The sequence below is a fragment of the Papaver somniferum genome, unplaced genomic scaffold (assembly GCF_003573695.1).
Source record: "Papaver somniferum cultivar HN1 unplaced genomic scaffold, ASM357369v1 unplaced-scaffold_29, whole genome shotgun sequence".
NCBI classification, from domain to species: Eukaryota; Viridiplantae; Streptophyta; class Magnoliopsida; order Ranunculales; family Papaveraceae; genus Papaver; species Papaver somniferum.
The window spans coordinates 3,860,973-3,876,535 of NW_020639929.1; the positions used below are offsets into that span (position 1 = coordinate 3,860,973).

Sequence of the window (15,563 nt, forward strand, 5' to 3'; positions counted from 1 at the left end):
TGTCATATGTAAAACAATTAAAACTTTAGCGAAAGAGGATGACAGCCAATGAGGAGCTCCGTTACAAAACACACCGATACTATTAGATGGTAGGATAATTGTTCAATTGGTTTCCATGAATTCGATCTAAGTGAATAGATCTCAACTACATGTATATCCTTAACTGTTTTGATAGGTGAATACGTTGCAATTCGAACAAACTTGTAATCATTATTCTTCGAGTCATAACCAAACCCACATCCTATCAGGTATGTGAGGGGATGCTAAGAATTATCAACTTGAGCTGAATTAGGTAGACTTGGTATGTCTTTGTAGTCCCCTGTAGATGGATTCCATACACTAAAATCACGCCACTGTGTGGTGCGTATGCAAAACAAGCCATTGCAACAACCCACAATATCATGGAGAGTGACAGGACAAGAAATCTTCTTAGTACCATCAAGCAGTGATGGGCTGATGGCCATGGTGATATTAATGATTCTTTATCTATAGAGCACATATCGTTGTTGTCACTTATAAGCATGATACTGAAGTTAATTTCCAACATATCAATAAGTTTAGGGTTTGTTAAATAAGACGCTCCAGGGTTTTGATACACACCTGAATTTTAAGAGAGATTGAAGTGGTAACCTCGAATGGATTTCGATGATAATTTCTTCTGGTAGATGCGGCAATAATGGCTTTTTGTTCAAGTTTTCGTTCTCGTTCATCTTTGCCTTCTTGTTCCGGTTTATCTTCTTCAGGTATTTAGCTGATACCCCTTCCATATCAATTTATATGTATCAAAACGGCTATACTTTCGTATCTCATACCAAACTTTTTCCGATAAAACCACTTATATATGTCGGGGTTGAGATCGTCTGTGCCACTGCTTGTGTGTGCCCTATGTGCCATACCAATAGAAACACGCCACATCATTCCTCTCATTAACCATGACTAACTAAATAGATTTTCTATTTATACAACACTAATCGATTAGGAAAGATAATTAATTAGTTAAAGAAGATATTACAAATCCAAGAGAAAATACCGTGTTTCTATTGGTGTGGCACATAGGGCACACCCAAGCAGTGGCACAGACGATCTGGACCCTATATGTCGACATACTGCTTTGATGGGGGAGAATAATAGAAGGTGGTTTATATATGGCAATTCTACATTGGGTTCGGATCCTCTTAGAGTCCACCTGGAGAAAACTTCTACCAAGCCCAAGTCTATTACCCATAAAACCTGAGCAGTTAGTACCAAACGCATTTCAAAATTTCAGCATCAGAACGCAACGATTGACGAAAGAGGGGTTTTAGAGTACATGAAATCATCTCTATTTCTCAACTCTGATCAATTCAGGTAATTAATGTGTTGATTTATTTGTTGTTTTATTGAATTTCTAGAAATTTCATGTTCTAAATTTCTGGGGCTTAATTGCATAATTTCTAGGGTTTAAGAAAGTATTTTGTGTTTAACTAAAACAAACTAGATCCTGATGTAATCAAGTATCGTTGAAATGGTGATTTTGAGAAGCCATACCAAAAGAGCAAGAGAAATGGATAGAATCAGTGAGTTAATCACATTTTCTCATATCTTCCTATCGAATTCCGTTGTTTCTATGAGTGTTCTGTCTACAAATTGGAGGTATTTGTGGACACACATTCCCATTATTGATCTTCGAGAATGGGCCGGTCTTCTTGCACTTGGATTGATCGCGAAGAGACCAAGGCATTCATGAGATTTGTCAATAGAGTGTTGTATTTCCATCAATATGTTCATTTCACCATAATTAAGGATGTTCTGTCTCTATTTCGATTATTGTTTTAGTAAATCTCAGGTTAATGAGTGGATTTCTACATTATTATGGCATGAAATTGAAGGGATTGTTCGTACTGCTATTATTTGTATTACGTTTCTTCCGATTCCGGTCCTTGTCTTTTACTTGAACTAAGAAACTAGGTTGTCAGCTGTTGAGGTTTGTGCCTTGCCTCTTTCGACATTTTTAGTTTTATGCTAAATTCTTTTGATAATCAGGTTTGAATGCCGTTTGTTTGTCGGATATAACAAGTCTCAGTTCTGTTTCGAACTTAGAATGTTAACTCTTTTTTTTTTCCTCCTCATGTTTTTTTAGCTCGTTTGACCAGTTTATATATGAAGATTTTATTGATTTATGTATTTGAAATTCTAATGGATTTGTTACATTTGTTTGTGAATTTAGATCCTAGTAGGAACGAGGAGGCATTCGATTTTCTATTATGAACAAGCTCAAGGGTCTCAATTCTACTCCACGTCTGCCATCAATAGCAGAAAACTTCAATCGCAGTACCTTACTCCACAACGGCATGGGAAGGGACAGTCCAGAATGTGTCATTTATGATTCAACACGCCCATGTAATCCAATGATTTCATATTTATTAATTGAGCACGGGTACAAGATAACTGAGATGTGCATGATTTTAGATTTTAATGATGTTGTTTTCCAGGGAAATTTCAAGTAAAAGACAAGGACTTGGGATTGGAAGATAATACGAGTAGACTCTTTAAGGTGTTTAATGAGAAAGTAAAGAATGGTCGCAGCACTATTATGTCGTCCGACATGACGCTTAAAGAGGCTAGACGTACGTGCACAGGATACGCACCCTGTAGCCACGATTTCCCTGGGAAAGTGAGGTAATGAGGAAGCAAATGGTATGTTACTTCCATCAATGTGCATTTGAACATGTTATCTGCTCGCATCAGCATTTTTGAAAATTTACCGACTTGACCACATTAAGTGCTACTAGGTTCTTCAAGTTCTTTGTTTGATATCTAGCTCCCAAACTTCTACACAAAATTGATAGCATGAGAGGCTAAGGGGTTTGTACCTGGAACCCTGGAGCTTTATTTGAAATTATGAGGGGTCTGGGATTACATCCCAATGACTTTAATGTATTGCAATACTCAGTAAATTGGCTTGGAGGTCGATCCAAAACCCTAATCACCTAGGATCAAATTTTAAAAGGTAAGGCATCTCAAAATCATATGTTTAAAGGTCACAGTCCTAGATTTCGTCCAGCATTTGTAGAGTTAGAACAAAATTATGTTTGGTAAGCGCATACCAGAAACATTGTTAGAATTCGGGTTGATGTATGGGTTAGTGACCATGCAAAATTAGATGCTCCAGGTGGGAATCTGTCTACTGCACCAGTTTTTGTTAATCAGGACATGTTCATTCTAGAAACGATGATTTGGTCCTCTGACCATTTAGTGAATAAGTAAATTAGATGCTAAGACATGATAAGATGACCATGCAAAATTAGATGCTCCACTGCACCAGTTTTTGTTAATCAGGACATGTTTATTCTAGAAACGATGATTTGGTCCTCTGACCATTTAGTGAATAAGTAAAACCTTCACTCCAAAACTCAATCAGATGGGAAGGTACTATTGATGAATGGTGATTTGTTTGGTCATCTTATCATGTCTTATGAAATAAGAGAAAGAGTGAACCTCATTGGAGATAAATTTGGGATCTTTAGGAAATATTCACAAATTGTGATATTGTGTTCTTAGGAATCTCATTGTACTAGGTGCAGTCTTTGTTATTGAGAGATTTACTTGCTTACATTTGTTTATTACTTCTCCTTTTGTTGAGCGCTTTGGAGAAGCTTGAATATGCATAGCAGCATTGCTTGATTCCAGGTTACTTCTCCTAAAACTGGATTCTACACGTGTTTAAAATGACTGAAACTCTCAACTCAGCATAACTTTATGGATGCTGTGTAAACATAGAGCTAACTGCTGTTTAAGCATATCATCCCTAATCAAATTGATCTAATCCAATCTGTTGGAGCTTGGTTTCGGTAGTATAACTTTGTGGCTTTTAAGCTTTGATTCTTCATTAATCTGGAGAGTATGGCATTGGACTTACTCGGATATATCCATTTGGGAAAATTGTAGATATCAGCACAGTGGAGAACCCACGGCTTGGGATCAAAGAAGTTAATGGAGCGTGGAAGCCACTGGAGAAGCAATGAGAGGTGTAGATCTTGAAGGATGCATCGAAGTGGGGAACCAACGCCTTGGGAGAGAGTATCAAAGATGATAGTGGAGCGTGGAGGCTTGGGGTGCGATGATGCATCTCAGTTGGTGGGCAATAAGGCTTGCTGTACATGTTATGAGAATAGCAATGAGAGGTGTACATATCAAAGTATGCAGCGCGGTACCACCTTGGGAGAGCGTATCAAAGTAAATAATGGAGTGTGGAGGCGTGGTGTGCGATGATGGAGCTCAGTTGGTGTGCAATAACGGTTGGTTTACATAAGGGAGACAACAGAAACATAGTTGAATGAACGAGAGGAGGAACTACAGTGAGCTTGATTGAAACTTTTAGGTGTATGAAAATATAGTTTGATGTTTCAGTCTTTCATTACAATTTTCTGGATATGAAACAGTATTTTTTTCTTTTCTTTTTCCTTGGTTAATAGGTTTAGGGACAGTGTGCCCTGGATGGGTCCCATGGCCGCCATTGATATATCCTACAATATTTCCTACAAGAAAAACAGGAAAGAACATTGGTCAGAAACGAAAAACCAGAAACCACAAAAGATGTATGATACCGGTCTACCTAAAGGAGAGCACTGCAAGGCTGTTTTGTACGAATACATGAAATAAGTTTCTCGGGACATCTCTCAACCCCTTCAATTCATGCGGACTAGTATCTCTTTGACAGTTAACTCTATCAGGTTCGCAACAAGAAGCGGGCTGCAATATGTAAAGCCAGAATATCAACAGCTATTATTGGGACATTCTTATCTCTGAATTTAAAGCAATAAGTAGTATGTTCCATAGTGGTTACAGCGACCAAATATTCCTTGAAGATTTCAACAAAAATATAAGATTCAAGATTGGCGCGGGCAGTGAACCAGATTTTGGGAGGATGTTTGACTCGGTGATGGAAAATTTCTCAAGAATTTGTGGTGGCCAATAAACACCCAAGATATGATATAAGAACGCATCACAAACACACAAAAATATTCACCATAAGAAAGCATAGAAGAGTAGTAATTGCAGAAAAAAGGCAACTTCTGATGCACTAAAATCAATCCTTGGCCAAGAAATACAAAAACAAGCTTAAGGCATTCCGGACAAACTCGAAAGTCTCTTGTACAATGAGAAGTTAAAAAGACACACTGCTACTCTTAGGAACACGAAATAAACCGCGAATTGCTACTAAAAGCAGCAGCACTGATATCCTGACCAAGAAAACACAATTGCTAAAAGAAAAAATCGCCCATAGCCATAAGAGTCTTCTGCTATGAGAAACTTTTACCAAATGACATTAACCAACTATGCTTATCTGTGTCGTCCAAAATGATCACAAATCTTTTTTCAGTAATAATCCTCAAACTTCCTCATTTTTCACACCATGTTGCACAAACTTACCCAGCTTAGATTTAAAACTAGCCATTTCCGATTTGAAATTATAATGCTTAGCTTCCAGCACATCTTTTTCACTCTTTAACTCTGCAATTCTACATTGAACTTTCTCCAAATGCCCCCTTTCAGCATTTATCTTAACTTCCAAATTCTTTCTTTTTTCTTCATAGCTCTCATCTTCTTTAGCAAGTGTTTTTACTCTGACCAACAATTCAAATCTTTCTTTTAATTTCATCAAATCATAACCCATTTCTTCTAGATTGGCTAACTCCCCGCTAATAGTTTCTTCTTCTTCAGGAGATAGAATCTGATCATCACCTAAATTCTGCAACTTTTGTGTTAGTTTTACAAAATTCATATCAAACCCTAATTTCATTTCATTTCTAACACTAGGACAGTATTTTGGTAAGGGATTAAAGTGTGGTTGCTGCGGCAATACTGTAAATATCTCCCTGCGAAGTTTCTTGAATTCTCGAGACCGAGCAGCATAAAGATCATCATCATCAATATCACCACCACCATCACCGGCAGTAGCGTTCCCCTTTTCAGTGGTTTTGCCTGCGTCTTCAGCTGCAGAAATATTATCCTTAGTTTCCTTACCCTCGTACTTGAAATCACACCGGTCTAAAATAGCAGTAAAATAATAAGATGAAGAAGAAGGAGAAGGAGAAGGAGAAGAAGCTTACGTTTTTTATCCTTAAGGCTTTCCTTGTACATAGACATGGCAAAGTCTAGCTCTTTAATAGCAGCTGATGCACCTCTGATTTGGTAGAGGAGGGTACGCAAATGAGCTCTGAGTTCTTCATAGCGAGATTTCAACTCTGATTCCGTGGATGAAGTTGGGATTTGAAGAAGGGTATACGGCCAAGTTTCTCTTCGACAATATCCAGGTGTTTGTCGACATAAGTGAAGAATGTGACATACTGTGATCATTTTTCGATTGTGGGAAACACATTAATCGCCTCTTGTGTCTTCGCTTTTGCATTTTCGTAGTTACGGTTATAAATCATAGTTTTAGCATCTTGGAGTAACCAACTTTGTATTCAATTTATTTACCTACATAAAACATAAAATTAATTAGTTCAACAGAAAATTTATGACAAGCTGACTCTTCCAGTACCAGAGTCAAATATGCCTCGATTAAAGTCATGACTTGTTGGGGGTGATTATTATAGTGGTGTTGGGATGATAACCACTCGGTTGAAATTTCTTTTCGTTTTTCAATTTTCCTGAGGGAAGGCGGAGATAGCCAAGTTTTATTGAAACTCGTATTTTTGGACAAATCCCTGGTAACGATTCAAGTAGATCATGAGGTCTGGGAGAGTGTGTCCTGCTCCTAAACCAGTTGTATACGCGGAGGCCTGGATAGGTCTCATGGCCGCAATTGCTATATCCTACAAGAAAATATGAACATTGGTTGGTCACAAGCAAAACACACCAGACACCACAAAAGATGTGACGATGCATATGACATTGATAAGTTCATAGCATGACACACCCGGTCAATCCTACCAAACATTTCAACAAATGGAATCTTCTGCTGTAACTTCTTGTAAACATAAAACAGAGTCAGGCGAATGTAATTGAATGAGATCACCAATTGCTTCCATCCTCTCATGCAATTCTAAGTCCCAAAAACAGACATTATAACTCAAAACCTTAAATGTATCCCACCGCGTCTGTTAAAAACAAAAAAAAAGAGGAAAAAGGAAATCAGCAATGGATAGGAATTTTCCAAAAAAAAAAAAAAAAAAACCAATCAGCAAAGGAGGATGAAGAGGCCCGGTTTCAATTTTCCATAGTTGAAAGTTTGGTTGGTTGGCTGATAGACCATATCGGGCTATTAATTGGGCATCCTAACCATTGTTGATTGGCGATTATTAGTGCAATTCGAATCCCATATATAGAAGATTCTTGGAATCCCCTCGTCCAATGTAGTGCTATTATTATTAGCAATTTCATCCATCAGGAACAAAGTTAGCATGCCACCAAGATGTAGCTGATGATCTTCTGGTCAAAGTCAAGCATATACTTCGGATGAAATTATGATGTTATTACTTAAGTGATACATCGCAGTTAAATAAGTAACTACCAGCCAGGGGGAAACAAGTAAACCAAGCGATGAAGATAGAATAGGAAAAAACTTTGATTATATAATGGGAATTTTGATAAAGTGACTCGGTTTTGAATTAGGGTAAAAAAAGTGCCCCGTTCTTTGCACTTTTATAAACTGCCCCGTTTTTTTTAAATAACGCTTTCCATCCCGTTAAATGCAAGGTGACATTTATCTCACATGTTAAAAAGTCATATTTATCCCTGAACTATGTCGTGCACTATGTCGTGAACTATGAACCCTAAATTCCTAACCCTGAACTATATCGTGAATCATGAACCCTGAACCATGAACAACGAAGCTTGAACTATGAACCCTAAACCCCTAATCCTGAAGCCTGAACTATATCGTGAACCATGAACCCAGAACCATGAACTTTGAACCCTGAACCTTAAACCCTGAACCCTAAATCCATGAACCGAGCTCGACGAACCTGAAAAAGTGAAATAGAAGATAAACGTGACAAGTAAAGTGTAAATAAGTAAAAAAATGGATGGAAAACTAAATTAGATAAAAAAGTTAACGGTAGTGGCAGTTTTGAAAAATAAAAAAACGGAGGCAATTTATTAAAACGAAATTGAGAATGAGACAGTTTATCAATATTCCCTTATATAATCAACTCTAGGAGTATTAGAAAGCTTCAACCCGTTCTCCTCTTCTTATTTTTTTGACTCGAAAAAGGGCAATGAATTAGAAAAATTTGATGTCTCCATGAAGAATGTTCTCCTCTTTTACTCTCACTAAAATTATTTGAATTTAGAGGTATTTGAAGTTACCTGAACGCCAATATCTTTCGCAACAGGAGCAGTCCCATCAAGTTGGAGTACAAGAGAAGATTTCAACTGCAAAACAGCATGTTTAAGTCAGTGCTAGCAGCTTTGACAACAAACTCATACCAACGTTAGATTTTGATTGTTATTGCCATTGAGCCTTCAAAAAGGATAACCTTGACCTTACTCAGTCAAGATTACATTATGCTAGCTAAAGAAGGTATTGTTCACTAATTATGTATGCGAGTAAGCAGTACAAAGGTAATACCTGATCACGACCGCGATTGACATCATCTTCTGAAACTCGGTACATCAAAGTACAAGATAACTTATTAATTAGATTCACAAAGCATAAAAGTAGATTTCTACAACACTAACAAAAAAATAATTAAACTGCATTCTCACAAAAATTCTTAACATCCCACGGTCAGATCATATCGAATCTATGAGAAGTTGAACCACTTGGATGTAATCGTCTCAGGAAATCGTACCTTTTTTTCAAACTACATACATCTACAAAGCTGTCTCTAACGAGTAGTTATTTGATAATTATGAGTACCCATAATCCATTTTATAAAATTCCTAGAATTCATGATCATTTGTTAAGTTGGTTGTCAACCATTCACTTAAAAATGTGATTAAGATTTTCTTTTGGTCAAGATTTTACCATAGATGCTGGGTCCCACAAACCAGATAAATCATATATAGGTTGTGTTAACACGATGAGGACATGATGACTACAGACTACCTCTTATATAAGTCCTTAATTTAATCATCTAGTAAGCCACTAACTTGACAAAGAAAAGAGGAAAATAAAAACCGAGAATCAAATAACTTACAAAAGCAAAACATGCATTTATATTTGAAATCAACATCAACAAATCCAGGAAGATTTGAGAGAGTAGCAGAAGCGTTTAATGAAGGATCTAAGGCAAGAATGTGTGCTGAGAGTAGTGGAAGTGAACATTCAGCAGTAAACGAAACTTCATCTGACGATGATCTTTCTGACTTAGTCCATTTGTATTTAGAGAGCGCAGATGATGATGAAGTTGCTGATGATCAAGAACAAACTCATGAGAAGATAGTTGAAGTTGAAAAGAAGACAGGATCCATTAATAAGGATTTTGAGGGTTCTAAAACTAATTCTGAAACTAAAGATATGTTAAAAAGCTTGTTATCAGGATCTGGAGAAGGTTTTGAAGTTATAACTAAAATTCGCGATGAAACTGAATTAGCTTTTAATGTTATTGGAATGAGTTCTTCTGAAAATGGATTTAAAAGACAATTAATGGCACGATTACGTCAAAAAGGTTTCAATGCAGGTAATTACTTAATCTTTAACATTTTCATACTTTATGTTGATTTTGATCGGTATATATATTATACGGAGAAGTGGGGGCAGTTGCCCCAGCTTGCAATGCCGGCTCCTCAAAAATTCATTCATTATTTGCTTAATGTGTGGAATATTTTGTCCCTTTCCATAATCCTGGTTTCGCCACTGATTTTTATTATGTATCATCCTATGCATTGGCATTCAGGTCTTTGCAAATCAAGATGGGAAAAAACGGATCGATTTCCAGCTGGGACATTTGAGTATGTAGATGTAATCGTCTCAGGAAATCGTTACATTGTGGAAGTATATCTCGCCGGAGAATTCACCATTGCTAGACCAACTAATCATTACACATCTATACTCGAAGCATTTCCTCAAATTTTTGTGGGCAAACCTGATCAACTAAAACAAGTAGTCAAAATAATGTGCCGGGCAAGTAAACAATCTTTAAAGAAAAATGATATGCATATTCCTCCGTGGAGAAGTAATGGGTATATGCAAGCGAAATGGTTTAGTTTGTATAAGAGAACAATCAATGCGGTAACAGAAATGGTTGGGACAGATTCCCGTAGTGGCAAACGATCTGTTGGATTTGATACAACTCCAACACCTATGAAGGTTTATTACTGTAGAGAGGAGTTGGAGCGGAGAAGGGATGTGGAAATGGGTAAAAAGGTAGGGAAATTAGGTCAGTTATTTGTATAAGCACCACATGCACCATCTAGGATTTGAGTTAAAGTTGGCATTGGCATGTTCAGTAGATCTATCTTTTTGTTATGAATCCTTTGCAGAGTCCGGGAGGTCTACTCTCTCATTTCATGCCAATATGTCATTGTATGTTGCGTACTGTATAATATTTTTATTATTATCTTTTCATATTTTAATAAAAAAAAGTGTTAAAAGTGTTAATGGAGGCTATCAACATAAGCATGTATTTTGAGTTAAAAATAAACAAAACAGGTGCATGTTGGGCAACACATGCTAAGAAAGAAATTTCCCGCCGCGAACCTAAATTTACTTATACAACAAATCAACCTGGTTGAAAGAAAAAAAAACACAAAACACGAGAAAGTACGTGACCTCAATTTGAAGTTGAGCCCAAAATTTGCAGTGATCCTTTTCATAGGCCTAGATCGTTCAAAATATCGTTGACCAGGTCAATTTTTCACATGATAAAGAACACGCGACCTTTTAATAGCATTCGACCTTTCCTAATTACTTGTACTTTAGGGGAATCGTATATTTGGAAATACTTGTATCATATATATAGATTCTTCGATGGTGGTTTAGTGTTGAAACGACAAGGTAGAGAATTGAAGATTTTCTTATTATGAAAAAGCTTGGTTACAAAATCTGTATTGTCTTAGGCTAAATAGGAAGATAACCGAAAACAAATTTGGCTACCATTAACTCAAAGTAATATCTTTCCTAACTATTATATTTTCTAACCATATAAACAATATATACATAAATATACAATATCTCCTACTATTACCCTTCAAGTTGGAGCATGAAAATCACGAATGCCCAACTTGCGAAGAAGTAACTCAAACTGAGGACGACCCAGAGTTTTGGTGAAAATGTCTGCAAGCTGAGCAGTTGTGCGAACATGAGAAGTAATAATAGTGCCAGACTGAATTTGATCTCTTACATAATGACAATCAATCTCGATATGTTTTGTGCGTTCATGAAAAACAGGATTAGCAGCAATATGAAGTGCGGATTGACTGTCACAGTAAAGACGCATGGGCTGAGAGTGAAACACACCTAGAGATTTCAATAACGCCTTTAGCCATGTGAGTTCACTATAAGTATGAGCCATAGAACGGTACTCGGCTTCAACAGAAGAACGAGATACTGTGTGTTGCTTCTTTGTCTTCCAAGAGATAGGTGAGCCTCCCAAAAAAATAAAATAACCAGTAAGCGAACGACGACTAAGTGGGTAGGAGGCCCAATCAGAATCACAATAATCATTAAGTTGGAGAGCACTATCCTTGCGTAAAACAATCCCTTGACCTGGATGGCCCTTTAGATAACGAAGAACTCGAAGAGCAGCTTCCCAATGAGATACCCGAGGAGACTGCATAAATTGAGCCAACACATGCACCAAGTAACACAACTCAGGACGTGTAATGGTCAAATAAATCAAACGTCCAATAAGCCGACGATACTGAGATGAATCAGAATAGAGAGGTCCATCATCTAGAGCTAGACGATGATGTTGATCAATGGGTGAAGAAGCTGGTTTGGCTCCAAGAAGTCCAGTCTCAGACAAAATATCCAAGGTATATTTCCTTTGAGATAAAAATAGACCATCAGCTCCTCGAGACATTTCAATGCCAAGAAAATACTTGAGATTTCCCAAATCTTTCATATGAAAACAACGACTTAAATATGCTTTAAAAGCAGTAATAGCAGCGGAATTATTCCCAGCAATAATTAAATCATCCACATAGACAAGTACATTAATGGAGTTCTCACCTCGACCTAGGGTAAATAGAGAGTAATCAGCATAAGACTGTTCAAATCCAAAAGCCTTAAGAGAACCTGCAAGCTTAGCAAACCAATTACGAGGAGCTTGACGAAGACCATACAAAGATTTATGGAGTCGACACACTTTACCAGGATTTTTAGTCGAAAATCCCGGAGGAAGTTGCATATATACTTCCTCATCAAGATCCCCATGTAGAAAAGCATTATGAACATCCATTTGATGTAACTCCCAATCACGAGCAACTGCGACTGCTAAAAATGTTCTAACAGAAACCATTTTAGCTACGGGAGCAAATGTTTCATGATAATCCACCCCTTCAACTTATCTATTACTAAGAACAACCAAGCGAGCCTTGTCGCGCTCGACACTACCATCAGAATTATATTTAATTTTGTAAACCCATTTACAACCAATAGCTTTCTTCCCTGGCGGTAGATCAGTAATAGATAACGTGCCATTCTTATCAAGGGCACCAATTTCCTTAGACATAGCTACGCGCCAAACTGGAAGACGAACGGCTTCCGCATAACTCATAGGTTCTTTAAGAGTAGTTATCGCCACCAGAAAATGAGGCGTACCTGAGGACGTTGATGAATGAGGAGTGGAGGAGCCGGGGTCTATTGCTTCGATAGTATCACATATATAATCTCTTAACCGAATATTAGGAACTCTTGACCGAGCACTTCTCCTAACAGTCGTGTTAGAAATGTCACTGGTAACTAAATTATTTTCTGTAGCAGGTAAGAAAACTTCAGAAAAAATTTCAGTAGCAATGTTGTCAGGCAGATGAATATTATCAGGTGAATCACGGTCTGGCATAAGTGGTATATTCACTCCAGACGAGTCATGAGTTTCTGGAACGCCACCAGAATTTCCACCCATCAGTACCAGATTCTGTGTATTCACGTCAGTCGAGACAAAAGTCTCTGAAGCTTCACCTGATGACATGTTCAGTGAACGATTTCCATTCACCCCAGAAGAGACAAAAGTCTCTGAATCTTCAAAAGATGACTTACTTGAATCATGTGAAGTGATGACTTCACTTGTCCTCCCTGTCACGTTAATGTTAGGTCCACTAGTGACCATTGGACTCCCCCTTCCAAATACATTTTGTGAGAAATCTGTAGATGAGACAAATTTGTCTCCTGAAGCTGCTGATAGACCATCATTCTTGTCTGTCCTATTCGGTTCTGCTGAAACTTGTTCTGTGCTGCCTTGGTTCACAGTGGCTTGTATTTGTGTACTATCAGACACTAAAAATCCAGATTGTTCTGTTCTGCAGAAATTACAGACCACTCATCCTCCCCAACTGCATACTATTATCTTCATTATTATTATCCGAAGAAACAACCGTGTAAAGAAATTTGTTTTCATAGAAAACTACATCGCGAGACACAAAAAATTGTTTCGTTCCCAAATCAAATAACCTTCAACGCTTTTTCCCATAAGGATAACCAACAAAGATACATCTCCGACTTCGTGGATTAAGTTTATTACGATCACGAGGCACAATACTTGCATAGCACAAGCATCCAAATACCCGAATAAGATAATAAATAGGAGGCTTTCTATGCAACAATTCATACGGAGTTCTCCCATTGAGCAAGGGAGTAGGCGTGCGATTAATAACATAAGAAGTAGTTAAGATACATTCACTCCAAAACCGAAGAGGTAAATTGGATTGAAATCGTAAAACACGCGCTACATTCAATATATGACGATGTTTATGTTCAACTCGCCCATTTTGTTGTGGCGTATCCAGACATGATGATTGAAATTCTATACCATGTTTAATAAAGAATGAAATTAATGGAAGAAATTCCATACCATTATCACTGTGCACCTTCTTAACTTGTCTATCAAATTGCGTCCTAGCCATAGCACAAAAATTCTGAAAAATTTGCACCACCTCAGTTTTATGTGCCATCAAATAAACCCAAACACACCGAGAATAATCGTCGACAATGGTAAGAAAATAATGTGCACCGCAAGAAGATGGAGTATGATAGGGACCCCACACATCACAATGAACCAAATCGAACAAGTCGTCTGCTTTATTCTCACTAACAGGAAAAGTAGTCCGAGTTTGTTTAGCTTTAAAGCAAATATCACACGGTTTATTAAGAAATTTCTGACAATCAATTTTATTTGTACCCGGAAGTAAAGAAACAACATTATTAGACGCATAACCTAAACGTCTATGCCACAAACTATAATCTTCCCCAACAGATACTCGATTTGTTGTAATGAGCGTTCCACTGTGAAAGATATAGACCCCGTCTCGTTCCTCCCCCACACCAACCACCGTCCTCGTAGTACGGTCCTATGTCACACATAACTTATTAGTCAAAGTGACAATACATTTTAAATCTTTAATTAAACATGCTAAAGAAATCAAATTACAGTGGAGATCAGGAACGAATAAAACACGGAATAGTTTCATATTGTTTTCAAACACCACAGTGCCTTCGCAAGGAGCATGAGATATGTGCCGTTCGGAAGCTTTACGGAAGAAAACCCTATTTTATGAGTCTTAAATAAAAATTCTTTACTTCCTGTCATATGTCGTGAAGCCCCTGTATCAAGTATCCATTTACCAGAAAACTTCTCCTTCGAATCATTGTTTGAAGTTTTAAGGATTTGCACAATGGTATCCCATTGGGTGTCAGTAAGAGTATTAGCAAGACCCATACGATCTTGTGACGATAGAGATCCTCCACCGGAATTAGTGGTTGTGATCGCTAAATTAGCTACAATAGTCATGGTGTTAATCTTTAACACAAATTTCTGATTTTAAATTTAAAAATATTTTGTCTTTCTTAACTCTGATACCATGAAACGACAAGGTAGAGAATCGAAGATTTTTTTTATTATGAAAAAGCTTGGTTACAAAATCTGTATTCTCTTAGGCTAAATAGGAAGATAACCAAAAACAAATTTGGCTAGCATTAACTCAAAATAATATCTTTCCTAACTATTATATTTCCTAACCATATATACATAAATATACAATATCTCCTCATAAGTGTGTATGTATATATATTGTGGTCCTCTGTAACAAAGACGCGCGTTAAATTAAGAAGAACTTATAAAGTAGGTTCCATTCTCAGCCACGGTTGAGAAAACCTTATAAGCTTTATCTGTGCTCGGTGCCAACCAGAATCAATGAAATTCCTGAAATCGCAAAAATAATTATTAGGGTTTAATAAATCATATCTTATATTTATGTGAGGTTGTCGTAAAAACACCAAATTGATCGTTTTGGTATGGCTCATGATTCTGAGAAGCCATGCCAAAAGACAGAGAAAGAGAAAGAGATAGAGACAGGATAAGTGAGTTACCTGAACCTCTCATCCATCACATTTTTTCCTTCCTTCCTATCAAATCTGTTGTTTCTACAAGTATTCTATCTACAAACTGGACGTATTTATGGACATCCATTCCCAT

The 15,563-nt window shown here is 37.2% G+C and overlaps 2 protein-coding genes across 3 annotated transcripts; both read left to right on the plus strand.

Moving 5' to 3' along the window:
- The first annotated feature begins 1,268 nt into the window (after positions 1-1,268).
- LOC113341473 lies at positions 1,269-4,428 on the plus strand. 2 transcript variants are annotated; one of them, XR_003355946.1, is made up of 4 exons: positions 1,269-1,347; positions 2,207-2,379; positions 2,472-2,676; positions 3,928-4,428. XR_003355946.1 is itself a non-coding variant. In XM_026586348.1 (4 exons), exons 2-4 carry the CDS (start codon positions 2,244-2,246, stop codon positions 3,971-3,973), a joined length of 369 nt encoding a protein of 122 aa, XP_026442133.1. In that variant the 5' UTR covers positions 1,269-1,347; positions 2,207-2,243; the 3' UTR covers positions 3,974-4,428. The 2 variants fall into 2 exon arrangements, 1 of the variants encoding a protein (XP_026442133.1); XM_026586348.1 differs by having other exon boundaries at positions 2,472-2,658.
- A 4,711-nt stretch (positions 4,429-9,139) lies between these two features.
- LOC113341435 lies at positions 9,140-10,327 on the plus strand. The gene is made up of 2 exons (XM_026586311.1): positions 9,140-9,611; positions 9,828-10,327. The coding sequence occupies exons 1-2, from the start codon at positions 9,140-9,142 to the stop codon at positions 10,325-10,327; spliced, it is 972 nt and encodes a 323-aa protein (XP_026442096.1).
- The last annotated feature ends 5,236 nt before the right edge of the window (positions 10,328-15,563 follow it).